This window comes from Diabrotica virgifera, chromosome 1 (genome assembly GCF_917563875.1).
Source record: "Diabrotica virgifera virgifera chromosome 1, PGI_DIABVI_V3a".
Taxonomy (NCBI): Eukaryota; Metazoa; Arthropoda; class Insecta; order Coleoptera; family Chrysomelidae; genus Diabrotica; species Diabrotica virgifera.
In genome coordinates, this window is record NC_065443.1 from 204,060,548 (window position 1) to 204,075,845 (window position 15,298).

Sequence of the window (15,298 nt, forward strand, 5' to 3'; positions counted from 1 at the left end):
AATATTAAGAGTGTGGCTCATTAGGCTAATTAATCGATATTCTGAGCATTTTCTCGCATTGTGTTTTTTAGGTATTGCGACAAAGATGGATTTGAGCCAATCTGTGGGAATCACTCCGGTGTTATATATTGAATTAAAAAGTCTTACTACTACTTTTATGTTATCATCCTCTATTAGTTTCAGCAACTCAGTTGGTGTATCATCTGAACCACAAGCTTTTCTAATTTTAGCACTATTTATAGCGTGTTCTACTTCGCATTTCATAATTTCTGGGCCGTTAGTACAGTTTTGGTAGAATTCGGTAATATTATTCCTATCATCTTCAAACAACTCTGATATATACAGTTGCCATTCTTTTCTTATTTCGTGCTCATTTATAATAATTTTGTTATTATTGTCAACGAGCAAAGAGGGAACTCGTTTTTTAAATATGTTACTTATTTCTTTTAGTTTTTTGTGCACATTAAACAAGTCGTGTCTAGATATCACATCCTCCATTTCGTCTCACCTTTCCCTCATCCATTTTTCTTTGGCTAATTTTATCTTCTTTTTTATTCTTCTCTGCAGGTGTCTATATTCTGTTTCATTAGATAGGAGTAATACTAATATAAAACAAATAAAAATGTGTACCATTTTTATTCAGTTGCAATGCGAAGGCAAAACAATCTTATTTTTCACTTAGAATACGGAGGGCAGTCCAGCACTCTGAATCGACGATTTTCGACTCTTATTGGAGTCATCATCGGAGAGGCGTAGGCCTGCTGCTCTCTGCTCGAAGTGATCAAACCATGAAAGTTTATCCCCACACTGCAACTGACGTATATGGATTAGGTGACTAGGCGTCATCTGGCAATTGAAAGGCATTAACAGTTGACTGTTAATAATAATAAATTGTCTTTCTGGTGTGTACATGCGAACAATTTGTTCCCAGTAAAATTACGAAATTTTTAATATGGTGCATTATATTAAGCCATAACAAGGATCCAGATAAAAAATTAACTTCAGAAATGCGATCAAGAATTTATAATCAAGAGCAGCCTTTTTGAAGATGAGGAAATTTTTGAGTAAACAAAGATTCAATCTGCAAATCTGATATCGGATGGTAAAATGTTATGTCAAGTCAACCTTCATAGACTAAATTCAAAGGAGGCAACTGATCTGATATTGTCATGTACGACGTCAATAGACGACGACAGGCTGCCAAAACAAATTTTAAAATGGACGCCAAGGAAAAGAAGGAAGAAAGGAACGCCGAGACAATCCTGGCTAGGCGGCATTCAGAAGGCAATGTCGGAAAGGAACCTTCACCCTGACGAATGCAACGACGGACGAAGCTGGAAACTGGCAACCGGAAGACGGAGAACACTAAAAATCCGGGATAATAATAAAAATGTTATGTCCACTCTATTCTTCTTTATTGGATTGTTAATGCTGACTTAATGAAAAAGCTGCAAGCTTTTGAGATGTGGCTTTTCGGACCAATGCTTTTTAAATGCATTCATTTTTTACGAATCCTGAGAAAACTAATATGTAACTATTTTTGAAAAATTACATTATTACCGAGGGCCGAAAGTCCCTTAGAATAAACAAAAAGTTTCTTTGAATGATATATTTGAAATTAAAAATCATACAAAATTTTCTCTTTTTTTTTTTCACCTCTGTGATAAACATTATAGAAGTTTTCAGGGAGTTTTCGGCCCTCAGTAATAATGTAATATTTCATTCTGCGTTTAAATTTTTCAAAAGTACTTATTAGTTTTCTCAGGATTCAAAAAAATTTTTTTTTTATTTAATAAAACTCCAACAGGAATCTTATTGATTATTGCTATCTGATCATTACTATGATCAATAAGCAAGTTAGTTCTATATACAAAATATTATAAAAAACTTATCCAAGGTCATATCCAACAATATTCCTTAGGCTCTAATACATTACAGTACTACTAGCTAACACTAGTGTACACTTTAGCCGCACTTTGCTCTGCTTGTTCACTTTCACGCACTTGAACTTATTGCACTAACTCGAACGGCTTCGTTCTCTTAAGTTTTCTTATCTGGTTGGTGTTGTCTAGAAGATTGATGGCCTCGATATTCACATGGTTGGAGAGCCTTTGTTCATGACTCTCAGCAAACTTACTTATTGTCTGGATAACCGTATCCATCTGGAGGTCTCGATGAAGATCACAGTTTCTGAAGTACCATGGAGCTTTGACGATGTTCCTTAATACTTTATTCTGATATCGTTGTATAATTTGGAAGTTACTTTCTTTTGTACAGCCCCATAGCTGTATCCCATATGTCCATATCGGTTTAAGGACTTGCTTATACAATAACAATTTGTTATAAGTAGACAGAGTGGATTTTTTTCCCATCAACCAGTACATCTTTCTGAACTTAATTTCTAATTCTTCCTTTTTTTTCTTAATATGCGCTTTCTAATGTAGCTTGGAATCTAATGTCATACCCTAATATTTTGCCGTATTTGCATAAGGTATTTGGTTTCTATTTATACTAACTGGGATATGTTGTTCTCTTTTGTTAGTAAAATTGACATGAACAGATTTTGTTTCATTTAATTTGATACGCCATCGCCTGGTCCAGATGTTAATTTGTTTAACAGAATTCTGTAGCATGGTTGCTGCTTCCTCGTGGTTTTGTCCGACTGCTAGAATGCATGTGTCGTCTGCAAATGTCGCAATTGTGTTAGGTTCTAATGATGGAATATCACTGGTATAGAGCAGGTATAGCACTGGCCCCAGGACACTTCCTTGTGGAACTCCAGCTTTAATTTCTCTTAATTCTGAATATGCTTCCTCATTTTTAACTCGAAAGTATCTGTCGGATATATATGATTCTAGTAGTTCAGAATATTGTTTTGGTAAGTAGCATCTCATTTTATGATATTATCCGTCATGCCACACTTTGTCAAAAGCCTGCGCTATATCGAGGAAAATTGCAGATTGCAGAACAGACTTTTCCTTCTTCTAAAGCTTTTTCTACTATATCTGTTATTCTATGCACCTGGTCTATCATTGAGTGGTTTTTTCTCTTCCTTAGAATAAACAAAAAGTTTCTTTGAATGATGTATTTGAAATTAAAAATCATACAAAATTTTCTCTTTTTTTTCACCTCTGTGATAAACATTATAGAAGTTTTCAGGGAGTTTTCGGCCGTCAGTAATAATGTAATATTTCATTCTGCGTTTAAATTTTTCAAAAGTACTTATTAGTTTTCTCAGGATTAAAAAAAATGAATGCATTTGAAAAGCATTGCGCCTACGATCTTTAAAAAATTGCTTGCGGGATTTCTCAATGGGCCGGATAAAGTAATCAAAAGGGCCGCATCCGGCTCACTGCTATAGACCATATATTTGGTTGAAATCGGTGTTCAAAAGTTATCGTGCTATTAGTCATATATGTATAGTCGCCATTTTGAATGCCCGCCATTTTTGTAAAAGGCAAAATCTGAGATAGCCTCATCTAAATTAGAACCTTTGTATGTGTAGTATATGTGGTCCAAATTATATGATTCTACCGTTAAATGCATAATAATTCTTATAATATTTGCACGAATCTGCCGCACATAGGTACATGTGAAGATACATTTATTAAATGGTAATTAACATAACTAAAAAGTTCAAAATATTTCGTAAAAAATATTTTGGCGCTCCTTCCAAAGCCGGTATAACCTTTTTGAAAAATTATTATATACAGGGTGAAAGAATTAAAAAAAACAAAAATTTTTACATAAAAAATCAGGAAAAACACAACTTCTGGTAAACCGATTCTTCCGGTTCAAGAGCTTGATCTGATACACCATAAACATAACCCATATACCAAATTTGGTTGAAGTCAGAATTTTCGTTCAAAAGTTATCATGCTATTAGTCACATATGTATCGTCGCCATTTTAAATGCCCACCATTTTTGTAGAAGGTAAAATCTGAGATGGCGTCATATCTAATTTTGAACTTATTTTGTGTATTTGAATTTTATATGTGTAGTAGGTATATGTGGTCCAAATTATATGCTTCGATCATTAAATGCACAATTCTTCTAATACTTGCACGAATCTGCCGCACTAGGTCTGCTTAGTCGTATAATAATAAATTCTTACGTCACAGAAAAACTTGCTCCTACCTTGCGAGACATAAAAAATGTAGTGAAGATAATATTTATACAGAGTCACAAGTAAACGGGGATGAATAGAAGCGTTGTATTTTGTTTTATGTTTCATACTCCTTTTGTATTCTTCTGGAGGTATCACTAAGGTTTTGTTTTTTGAATTATCCGAATATCTCTTTTCTTGTAAGAGCTGTAAATGAAAACAATGCTTTTAAGGTTTTTTAATTAAAAGTATCAAACGCACCAAAATTAACAAAACAAAACAAAATTAACAACAAAACAATACAATTCAATAGCGGTTAAGTCCACCTCTTGCAGCAACGACTGCTCGCAATCTGTTTGGCATCGAATAAAGATGTGTTATCCTAGCCTGGGGAATAGCCCGATATTCCTCTACCAGCGTCATAACTGTATTACCAAATTTTCTGGACGTCTAGGATGACGCAAATAGCTTTTTTAATTCATCGCGTAAATGCTCAATAGGATTGAGATCTGGCTACATGTGGACCATTCTAATCTTATCAATCCAACCTCTATTTTATGTGCCTATCTGTGTTTTTATTTACAAAAAATGCTGTACAGCGCTTACAAGAAAAGAGATATTCGGATAATTCAAAAAACAAAATTTTAGCGATGTCTCCGGGATAATACGACAGGACTATATGAAACAAAATCAGCTCTTCCATTTTTCCACAGAATTTTTTAAATTTAGGAGAAAATAAAACGTTTCCATTCACCCCTGTATAATGCCCTGCAAGCAAAATTTTTGTATTACCAGAATAATACCAAACGATTTCAATACATGTACCTACAAACTGTAGGTACATGTGCCACAAATAATAAAGTTATAAATTGTCAAACTTAATCAAACATTTTGGGTGGGGGAATTTTGTGCCGGTGAGTGTACAATTGGATATATATTTCTGCGCTCTAATTTTTATATTATCTGCATTTAGGCAAACAAGTCCTTCTAAAACAGCTGGAAACCACTGACAGTGGAAACTATAGGACATCTTTATTGGAAGTCAAAGCCCTAGGTGAAACCAATTACGTATTAGTCTGTTCTCTTAATATTTTAGAGGAAGTTTTAAAGCAATTGCAGCAGGTAGGAATGATGACGGATCACTATAACTATCTCATCACAAATTTGGATACGCAAACAGTAGATCTGTCGCCATTTCAGTATGCAGGCACCAATATAACAGCGGTAAGAAAATAGTACTATATGAGTATATTTTATCACATTTTCAAAAATCTATAGGATTTCTAGACTTTTTTAGGTTAGAAAAATGGCCTTGTCAGAGCTTCAGAGCCAATAGGTCTGGATCCCGCGTATGAAAAAAAAGTTGATTAATAGCAAGCTGAAAATTTGTTAATAGCTTAAGGGTGTCTAGTCGAATAAACTTTGATATATGGGAACACTGGAACAGGGGCAGTTTTAATTGTGGAACAGGTTAAAAATTTGGAACGGTCACACCACGAAAACGGCACATTTATTTTGTCCGACAGAACAGACTTAAACTCTCTGAACAGAGATTAAACTCTCATGCAAAAATCAAACTGCTATTTATCACCAAATGGGCGTTTTAATGAGTGGAACATATAGAATATGTCAAATGACAGGAATTATGACAGGTGAAAAATAGCAGTCTAATTTTTGCATGAGAGTTTAATCTGTGTTCGGAGAGTTTAAGTCTGTTCTGTCGGACAAAATAAATGTGCCGTTTTCGTGGTGTGACCGTTCCAAATTTTTAGCCTGTTCCACAATTAAAACTGCCCCTGTTCCAGTGTTCCCATATATCAAAGTTTATCCGACTAGACACCCTTAAGCTATTAACAAATTTTCAGCTTGCTATTAATCAACTTTTTTTTCATACGCGGGATCCAGACCTATAATGATCAGGCGAATTTTCAATGTTAATTTTCATCATTTTTATTGACATGACATTAAATCCATTATTTCTAATTTTTTTAAATTAGACACACTACAAAACAAGAAGCGCTCTGGTAGAAAATGTTTTACAGAATACACACATATAAATGATTTGTTGCAATTTTTTGTAGAAATATCTGTATCATGCAGATTTGTAGCTCGTGATTGCTCGTGAATGTTAGTTAAAAAGCAGTTTTGAAAATACTTAAAAAATAAGTGACATTTCACGAACCAAAGAAAGATGATCCAGACAAACGAACGGAATATTATGAATATGATGAACTTTCCACTTCCAGTTATGACCACAACTTTTCAACAAAATCCTGATTATTTGAAGCATATTTTGCTTTAATGATGAAGCTACATTTTTTGAATGGCCACGTTTACCGTCAGATATTAATTTGACACAAACCATGAAGTTTATACACAATTTCTGGAAAATTGGAATAGTCCATTGAAATGTTACATTTAGGGTTGCATTTCTTAGAGGAGTTAATTTTATTTTTTTTAATGTGTAGGGGGTTTAGTAGAAGCTTAAGTTCAAGTTTTTGGGGTCGCCACCCTTGTCCCCCGGCCGCCATATTGGAAAAACGGTTGCAAAGGGCTTTCGCGCTGTATCTCCTAAACTAGCAATCCTACAGAAAATTTTAATTACACATAAAATGTAGAAAATTCAATTTTCTACAATTTTATATCTATTATTTTTTATCGTCAAGTGACCAACAAAAAAAGTTATAAACAAAAATAAGAGAAAATTTTGTAAGAAGTTTCCTTTTGGAGGTTATAACTTTTTTTCCGTTCATTTAACAATAAAATAACATCATAGAGATTTTTTAGAGAATTTTTCAATGAACAATTCTCACTATAAAGTTGTTTACTTTATTTATTACCTAGGTCTTACAGCGCTCCAAACTTGACCAGATTCTCGAATTCTCATCGGAATACAATAAAAATAATATTTTTCTATCCTATCCATATTATTAGGCGAGCGGGATCAACCGTTATGCCGACCACGAAAATCAAATTTAAGGTGAATGACCAATTTTGGTCTATTTTTATGTTTTCGAGGTCTCTGAATCCGAATATGAAGTTTATTTTTATCTAGAGGTGGTGGAACATGTTCAAAAATCAAATTTTATACAAAAAATCCAAAAATAAATTTTGATGATTTTTCAAAATTACCTCGCTGTGTCTTTGGTCGCTGAAAATATTTCCTTTTGAAAATTTTACTGTGTCATCTCTGAAGTATGTAGGTAACAATGAAAGTTCAAAATGTTTAGACACATTAAAAAAGGAGTTGTTAATTTTTAAACATTTTCTCATCATATTTCGTTAGTTTCATGTTTACTTAAAAAAGTTGAGCGACAAACTTTTTAGTTTATAATTTTAACCAACACAAAAATAAAATATAATTCATGAAGAAGTTTTTTGGAAAATTTTAAGTCAAAATATACAATAGGAAAAAAGTTATGTTACTTCATAGACAAGCGGCACACCAAAAAAAAAACGCTTAAATCTCGAGATCCTGACCACTGTGTGTTAAATGGCTAATTTTGATCATAATTTATGATTTTGATATCAAAAATCGTTTTTGTGGTTCTTCTTAACAATTTTGCATTTTGCGGTTGCGTCATTCTTTTTCTGAACCCGCGAATTTGTCCTCAAACAACTTCTTGGGCCTTTTCTATATGCTTAGGTTTTATAGTGGGGAAAAAGATCAAAAACAGATTAATAATAGCATAGGAATGTTAAAATCATAATAAATTGCATGAATAAAAAATATATATAGATAGAAAAGTAAGCCTAACTTTTGTTTTTATTGTAACCCTATGAGCATTCGAGAATCTGGTCAAGTTTGGAGCGCTGTAAACCCTATATAAATAAATAGAATTAAACAACTTTATAGTGAAAATTGTTCGCTGAAAAACCTTCTACAAAATTGCTATAGTGTTATTTTATTTTAAAATAAACTGAAAAAAAGTTATACCCTTCAAAAGTAAACTTGTTAAAAATTTTTTACATATTTTTGTTTATATCTTTTTTGTTGGTCACTTGACGATAAAAAGTAATAGAAATAAAAGTGTATAAAATTTAATTTGCTACATTTATGTTTAATTAGATTTTTCGTAGGGTTGGTAGTTTACGTGATATAGCGCGAAACCCCTTTGCACCCCCTTTCCAAGATGGCGGCCGGGGGACAAGGGTGGCGAAGGGCATAAACTTGAACTTGAGCTTCTAATGATCCCCCCTACACATTAAAGAAATAAAATTGATTCCTCTAACAAATGCAAGGTAGGGCTTAAAAAATGTAACATTTTAATGGAGTAGAAGGATTAAACATTATTCGTTTTACATTGAAATTTTTTGTGATATTCACTTTAAAACAACTAATTTCAATTTGTTTTTTAAATACTTTATTTTTTATTTAATTGTTATGTATTTGTTAATAAATTGCTTTAAAATAAATATTGTTTGACTTCGTGCGTTCGTTTTTTCAATTCGCATGAAATAATAAGAAATATCAGATGATTCCATATAAGTTTGGTTGTGTGTTTGTAGTTATCATAGTAACTGTTGCATATTGTTTTTGCTAAAAAATATAATAGCAGTTTTTGTTTTAGATAAGAATGTTAAATCCTGACAGTAAAGAAGTCACGCAAATTACAGAAAACATACAAAAAATGAGCGCTTTGCCATTTTCCGGTTTTCCAATTCTTCTTCAAGCATGGAAAACTAAACTGGATACAGCACTTATCATTGACGCAGTGCAACTATTCTACGAAACAATCTATGAACTCACCAAGGATAAAAAGAAGATCATTAGAGGCGTTTCCTTATCCTGTAGTAACCAAAGTAACTGGAATGAGGGATATACGATTACAAATCTAATGAAATCAGTTGGTATTATCTGCTTTTTACTATAAACACACAGATAACACATTTTTTATTCTTCTCCACATAATATCATCTATAAGAAGTGATTAGTTTTTTGAGTTTATCTCCTTAACTAGAAAAACAATTACAATTTTGGCCAAAGATTTTCCTTAGATACTAATAATGTAAACGTTAAGATTTATAATAAAAAAAATCAAATAAAATAAATTTATAATTCAAGAATTGTTCTTTTAAAGTGTCATAATTATCTACTTTTTTTTATTAATTTTCATTAGAGCATTTACGTGGCATTTTTGTTTTTTTAAATTCAGCTTCTCCTAGCATTAAATGCTTTGTTACTAATTTTAACTAATACTACTTTATCCGTTCTTTCAATTTTAGATTTTTCAATTTTCCTTTTTTTCTCCTATTTCATATATTTGCCGTATCTATCCACTATTCAAGTTTTCTTTGGTCTTCTCGTTTTCCGTGTTTACATTATTCTTGCCTCATAAACTCTTTTGACTAATCTTACCTCCATCTTGCATATTATGTGGTCATGTCATCCTAACGATTTTCTTTGAATCACTTTTTTATGACCCGTGTTTTGAGCTGCCCCCCCCCCCACCACTTGCAAAATTTAAAAAACAAATAGCGCTGATTTATGAGCTATTTATGAGCTTTCATATTCCGCAAATTAAAAATTTTGAGCTCGTTACACTGAGCAGGAATTTAATATTTCAGTGGGGGGGGCTGCTAGTTTGGCCTAGGCCAAACTAGTTTGTCCTATGGCGTCTAGGCCAAACCAGTTTGTCCTAGGCCAAACTAGTTTATCCTGATATAAATACACACACTTAGGCAGATATAATAAAGACACACACTTCAGGATAAACTAGTATGGCCTAGTCTAAATCAATTTAGCCGAGTTGAAAGTAATTTAGCGAACATGTAAGGACTTTTACATGCGGGGAATTCCCAAATCATGTCCCAACAGGAATGACAAAAAAAATTATACATCGATATATTGTATCATATGATACATTGAATAAAGATATTGATACATGCTATAAATCTATATAGTCTTGTATAATTAAATAATATAAAAAATAATAAATAAAAGGATGAGGTTTTCTCTGTCCGTCCGTCTGTCTGTCTGTCCGTGAACTCAATTAAGGAATCCAACGATCTGTCAAACTATTCAAATATGTCTGGCGGCTGGCATGAATACATTGAAGGCATATGATAGTATAGTATTATTTTAGTATTTTAAAGTAATTTTCGTATTTTATGTCCCTGTAAATATTGCTAAATATTTCTGTGACATGGTAAAAAATATTGCTTACGTCAATAAACTTTAATAAGTAGTTAAAAAGTTTTAATTAATAATTTGGAAGATTGAAGAAAGCTAGGTTAATAAATTTTATGTTTTATAAGTTTAATAAAAAATAATATTGAGCATCCCTAAAATTAGATTTTAGGTAAAATCATCGGGGTAATATATATTTTATTATTTAAGGTACCTAGTAATACCACATTGTATCTTAAATTTGAAATTTTAATTTAAACAAAGTATCCAATAAAATCGCTTGTGTGCAGTGTTGCCAGAGAAATTTTTGTAAATGCACCGGAATGACTGGAATAGTGACACAAAGTACTAAGCCAACACAATTTGTACAAAAACTTAAAAAAACGTCTTTTAATATTATTTGAAGCAAATTTCTTATGTCACAAAATTTTAGGTTTTTACTTTAGGAGACTTTAGTATCGAAAGTTTGGTTGTTAATTGTATCAAATTGGTACAATTGTAACAACTCTGGCAACGCTGAATTGCCTGCCAGTCGTCCTGTCATTAAAAATCACGTGGTTTGGATTGCCTAATTCCTCCGTCATTATACCAAGTAGATTGACATATGAGGTGTCGAATGAAAGCTTATAATCCAAGGATGGTACTAAAGGTGAGAAATTTGACCTAGGCTGTGTGTCCGTCCGACCGCGAATTTAACTCAATATTATTGTTTGTTTGTTACGAATAATTATAATTTTAATAAAAATGATTCTTTTTCCAAGAACAAAGTATTTTATTCAATTTATTATTTATATTAAGCTGTACTAGTTCGCTGAATTACTTTCTTCTTCTTGGCTTTTTCTCATTATGAGTTTGCCGTTTTCGTCTTCTATAGCACTCTATTCTCTCAGTCGCCATCTCTGAGGTCTCTATCTATCATAGCATTTCCTATGTCAATTTTCCATCTCACAGCAGGTCTTCCTCTCCGTCTTCCTCCCCGCGGGTCCCAGTCCAGTAATCTTTTCGGCCACCTGTGCTCCGGCATTCTTTGTACATCCCCGTACCATTTCAGGGCTCTACTTTTACTACCACAACTTTTTTGTAATTGAGCATTCTACTTCTATTGTGTTTCATATTTCCTCTGTTCTTATTCTATCCTACCTGGTAATTTGTGAACACCTTCTCATAAACTCCAATTCAACTGTCCTTATTTTATTTCGTAGTATTGTTGTCACTGGCCATTCTTCCACTCTTGTAGGGTAATATTGAGCACTATGCCCTGAAAAATCCTATTTTGTTTTCTTTAGTTAGAGTGTTCTTCCATATCACTCCATGGAGTGCTTTCGTGGCTTGTTTTCCCCGTACTATTTTCATTTCTATATCTTTCACACAAGTGCCATCTCGGTTTATCATTTACCCAAAATACTTAAAAGTCTTACAAGTTTTAATAGTGTCTTCTAAACTTACGTTTAAATCAGCAACCAATCTGTAATCAATTACTTTCGACTAGATTAAATTGGTTTAGACTAGGCTAAACTAGTTTATCCTGAAGTTAAAACATACACTTCAGGATAAACTAGTTTGGCCTGAAGTGTGCGTCTTTATATCATGATAGACTAGTTTGGTCTGAAGTGTGTGTATTTATATCAGGATAAACTAGTTTGGCCTAGGACAAACCAGTTTGGCCTAAGCGAGATAGGACAAACTAGTTTGGCCTAGGCCATACTAGTTTATCCTAACGCGCTTAGGACAAACTAGTTTGGCCTAGGCCAAAATAGTTTGTCCTGAAATCGGGTTTGGCCGGTAACATAGCTTATATTATATTCTAAGAAAAAACTCTTAAACCACGCGCATTTCGATTATTAAGCTACAACCCCTTCCCAAGGAAACCACCCCATCTTCCAGCCTAAAGAGAGAGTTGTTCTTAAAATGCATTAAATTAATTATTTGGCGACTGCATATCATTTAATAATTTATGAGCTCCCAAAATAGGTGCATTTAGATCATTAAATTGCAATTTCTTTTGCATAGTGCAGTCACTGAAGGTAAAAATCAACTATTACCTTCAATTTCGGTGAACCTTCATCGATTTTCACGAAAATTGGTGAGTGGTTAGAGGATACATAAAAAAACAAAGGGTACATTCTGCCACCTTGCGCCTTTACCCTGAGGGCGGATACCGCTCCTTCTCGGGGGTGAAAATTACTTTAGTAAAAATAACCCCACAAATCGATAGAGGGCAAATTCTAAGAAAAATTTGTTAGATAATATTATTAAAATAAATCAATACTTTTTGAGTTATTAAAGATCAAATATTTCATTTTTTTGAAAAAAAAAATCATGCTTTAAAGCAATTTTTCATAAATAACTAAAAAACTGTAAGTTCTTACAAAAACTTTGCATCACTAAAATTGAAGCTAATACAAAATAGAATAAATTCCTTACTTGAAAACCCTTTTAATGTTAATTTAAAGTAAGTTATAAGTAATTGAATTTATATTTTTTTTATGTGAGTATTAAAATCTAAGGATCCAAGCTTAAATAACGGGAAACGGTGCATTTTATAACACTTACTACATACTTGTCAAAGTACTTAGAAATACCTATCAAATGAGCTCCAGAAGAAGTTGATAGCATCAAAATTTATACTCCAAAAATTTTTCCAAAAAAATGATATTATTTTTTCTTGGTTATAATAATTTTTATGATATCAGGCACATCCAACTATTGGAAAGGTAATTTCAAGAGCTATAAAACTGTATTACATTTAATCTTTCAAATACTTTATATTTTTGTAGGATAATAGGTTAAAGGGCTCCAGTTACATTGTTCTCGCAGTAAAATTTAGGCTTAAACGTTTCTATCTTGGTTATTTTGATTCATACAGAAATCAAAAGACAAGTAAAATCTTTGCTAATAAAAAAACCCAAACTTCGTTATCTATCATTTTTTACGTGTATCGAGTATTGTTGTAGTTATTATCAAAAGCAAATAATTTACGAAAATTTGAAAAATTTTAATTTTTTTAATCATATTATTTTTTAAAAATATGCCTTATAAATCGGTCAAAATGTTTAAGGTCATTACTTACGCTAAAGTAAAGAAAGTGTTGTAGGGACTACTAAAGATTTTAATTTTTGTGGAAATGGCGTTCGTTTTATTTTTCATTTTTTACTAAAAAATTCGAAAGGGTCCTATTATTTTCATGTTCACTTGCTTAATTTTGATGATATCATCTTCTTTCGTTGCTCATTTAATAGGTATTTCTGAGTACTTTGACAAATTATTACACCCCATGTATATTAGATAAGTATATTTTGTAAAATGCATCGTTTTCCTGTTAATTAGGCTTGAATAATTAGATTTGAGTACTCACCGAAAAAAAAAATACATTTAATTACCTATAACTCACTTTGAATTAATAATAAAAGGATTCTTAAAGCTTTAATTTTGGTTTTGATAACTTTTTTGTGAAAACTTACAATTTTTAAATGATTTAAGAAAAAACCGCTTTCAAACATGCATTTTTTTCACGAAAAATTAAAATCTTTGATCTTCAATAACTCAAAAAGTATTGACTTATTTTAATAACTTTATATAACAAATTCTGCCTATAATTTGCCCTTTTATCGATTTGTGGAGTTATTTTTAATAAAATAATTTTCACCCTCCGAGAAGGGGCAGTATCCTCCCTCAGTCAGGGTAAAGACGCAAGGTGGCACCATGTCACCTTTTTTTCTTGGGGTATCCTCTAACCACTCACCAATTTTCGTGAAAATCGATGAAGGTTCACCGAAATTGAAGGTAATAGTTGATTTCTACTTCCAGTGACTGCACTATGCAAAAGAAATTGCAATTTAATGATCTAAATGCGCGTATTTTGGGAGCTCATAAATTATTACACGATATGTAGTCACCAAATCATTAATTTAATTCATTTTAAGTACAACTCTCTCTTAAGCCCGGAAGATGGGGTCGTTTTCTTGCGAAGGGGTTGTAGCTCAATAATCGAAATGCGCGTGATTTAAGAGTACTATCCGTTGCAAGATAATTCGGATTTATATGTATATCTATTTAATATTCTATTATCACATTTTACTATAAATAATATAATTATTCATTTAAAGCGTACTTCTGCATACTTAGCAGGTACGCTTTAAATGAATAATTATATTATTTATACTAAAATGTGATAATAGAATATTAAATAAATATAAATATAAATCCGAATTATCTTGCAACGGATAGTACATTCTTACAATATAAAAGCTATATGAATTATATCCGCGATACGATAAATTTTAATTTTGTTCAGCATGTTTCTCTTAAGTTAAATCAATTAAAGAGCTCATAAATAGCTCGTAATTCTTCTGCAAAGATAGATTCAATATCCCTATTTTTAAGTAGTGGTGGGCAGCACCCCCACCACTAAAATATTAAATTCCTGCTCAGTGTAAGGAGCTAAAAATGGTTTCTGATGCTCTCGTCGTCGTTTCTCCTGCATTTGTGTTCTTTAAATCTACCTATCCTGCATTTGTTAATATTGAAGGAAAGATAGATTTCTTCTTCTTTAAGTGCCGTCTCTCGATCGGAGATGGATATCATCCTCACTATCTTCACTCTGTCTACCGCTGCTCTGAAGAGTTCTATAGAACCGCATTTTAATCAGTCCCTTAAATTCTTCAACCATGACACTTTCCTTCTTCTCATACACCTTCCTCCTTTTATCTTTCCCTGTATTATGTCTTAGCATTTCATATCGCTGTCTCTTCATTACGTGTCCCAAATATTGTAACTTTATTATTTTTATTATGTTTATTATTTCGAATTCTTTGCCCACTTCTCGCAATACTTCCGTGTTCGTTTTCTTCTGTGTCTTCTATTTTAAGCATCCATATGTAACACCACATTTCAAATGACTGTACCTTATGTATGTGTTTTTGCTTGAATGTCCAGCTTTCAAGTCCATATTGAAGTATCGAAAACACATAGCATCTCAAAGCGCTTACTCTCAGTTCTAATCTAAGGTTTTTAGTGCAGAGAACTGTTTTCATTTTTACAAACGCATTTCTTGCTATTTCTA

The 15,298-nt window shown here is 32.3% G+C and overlaps 1 protein-coding gene across 4 annotated transcripts in view; it reads left to right on the top strand.

Moving 5' to 3' along the window:
- Positions 1 to 15,298, top strand: part of LOC126881800 (zinc finger protein 845-like) — a 274,174-nt gene that overhangs the window by 202,882 nt on the left and 55,994 nt on the right. For all 4 annotated transcript variants that reach the window (XM_050646362.1, XM_050646371.1, XM_050646367.1 and 1 more), the window contains 2 exons: positions 5,080 to 5,330; positions 8,678 to 8,953. In XM_050646362.1, coding sequence (XP_050502319.1) covers positions 5,080 to 5,330; positions 8,678 to 8,953 — 527 coding nt within the window. The remainder of the gene's footprint in view (positions 1 to 5,079; positions 5,331 to 8,677; positions 8,954 to 15,298) is intronic.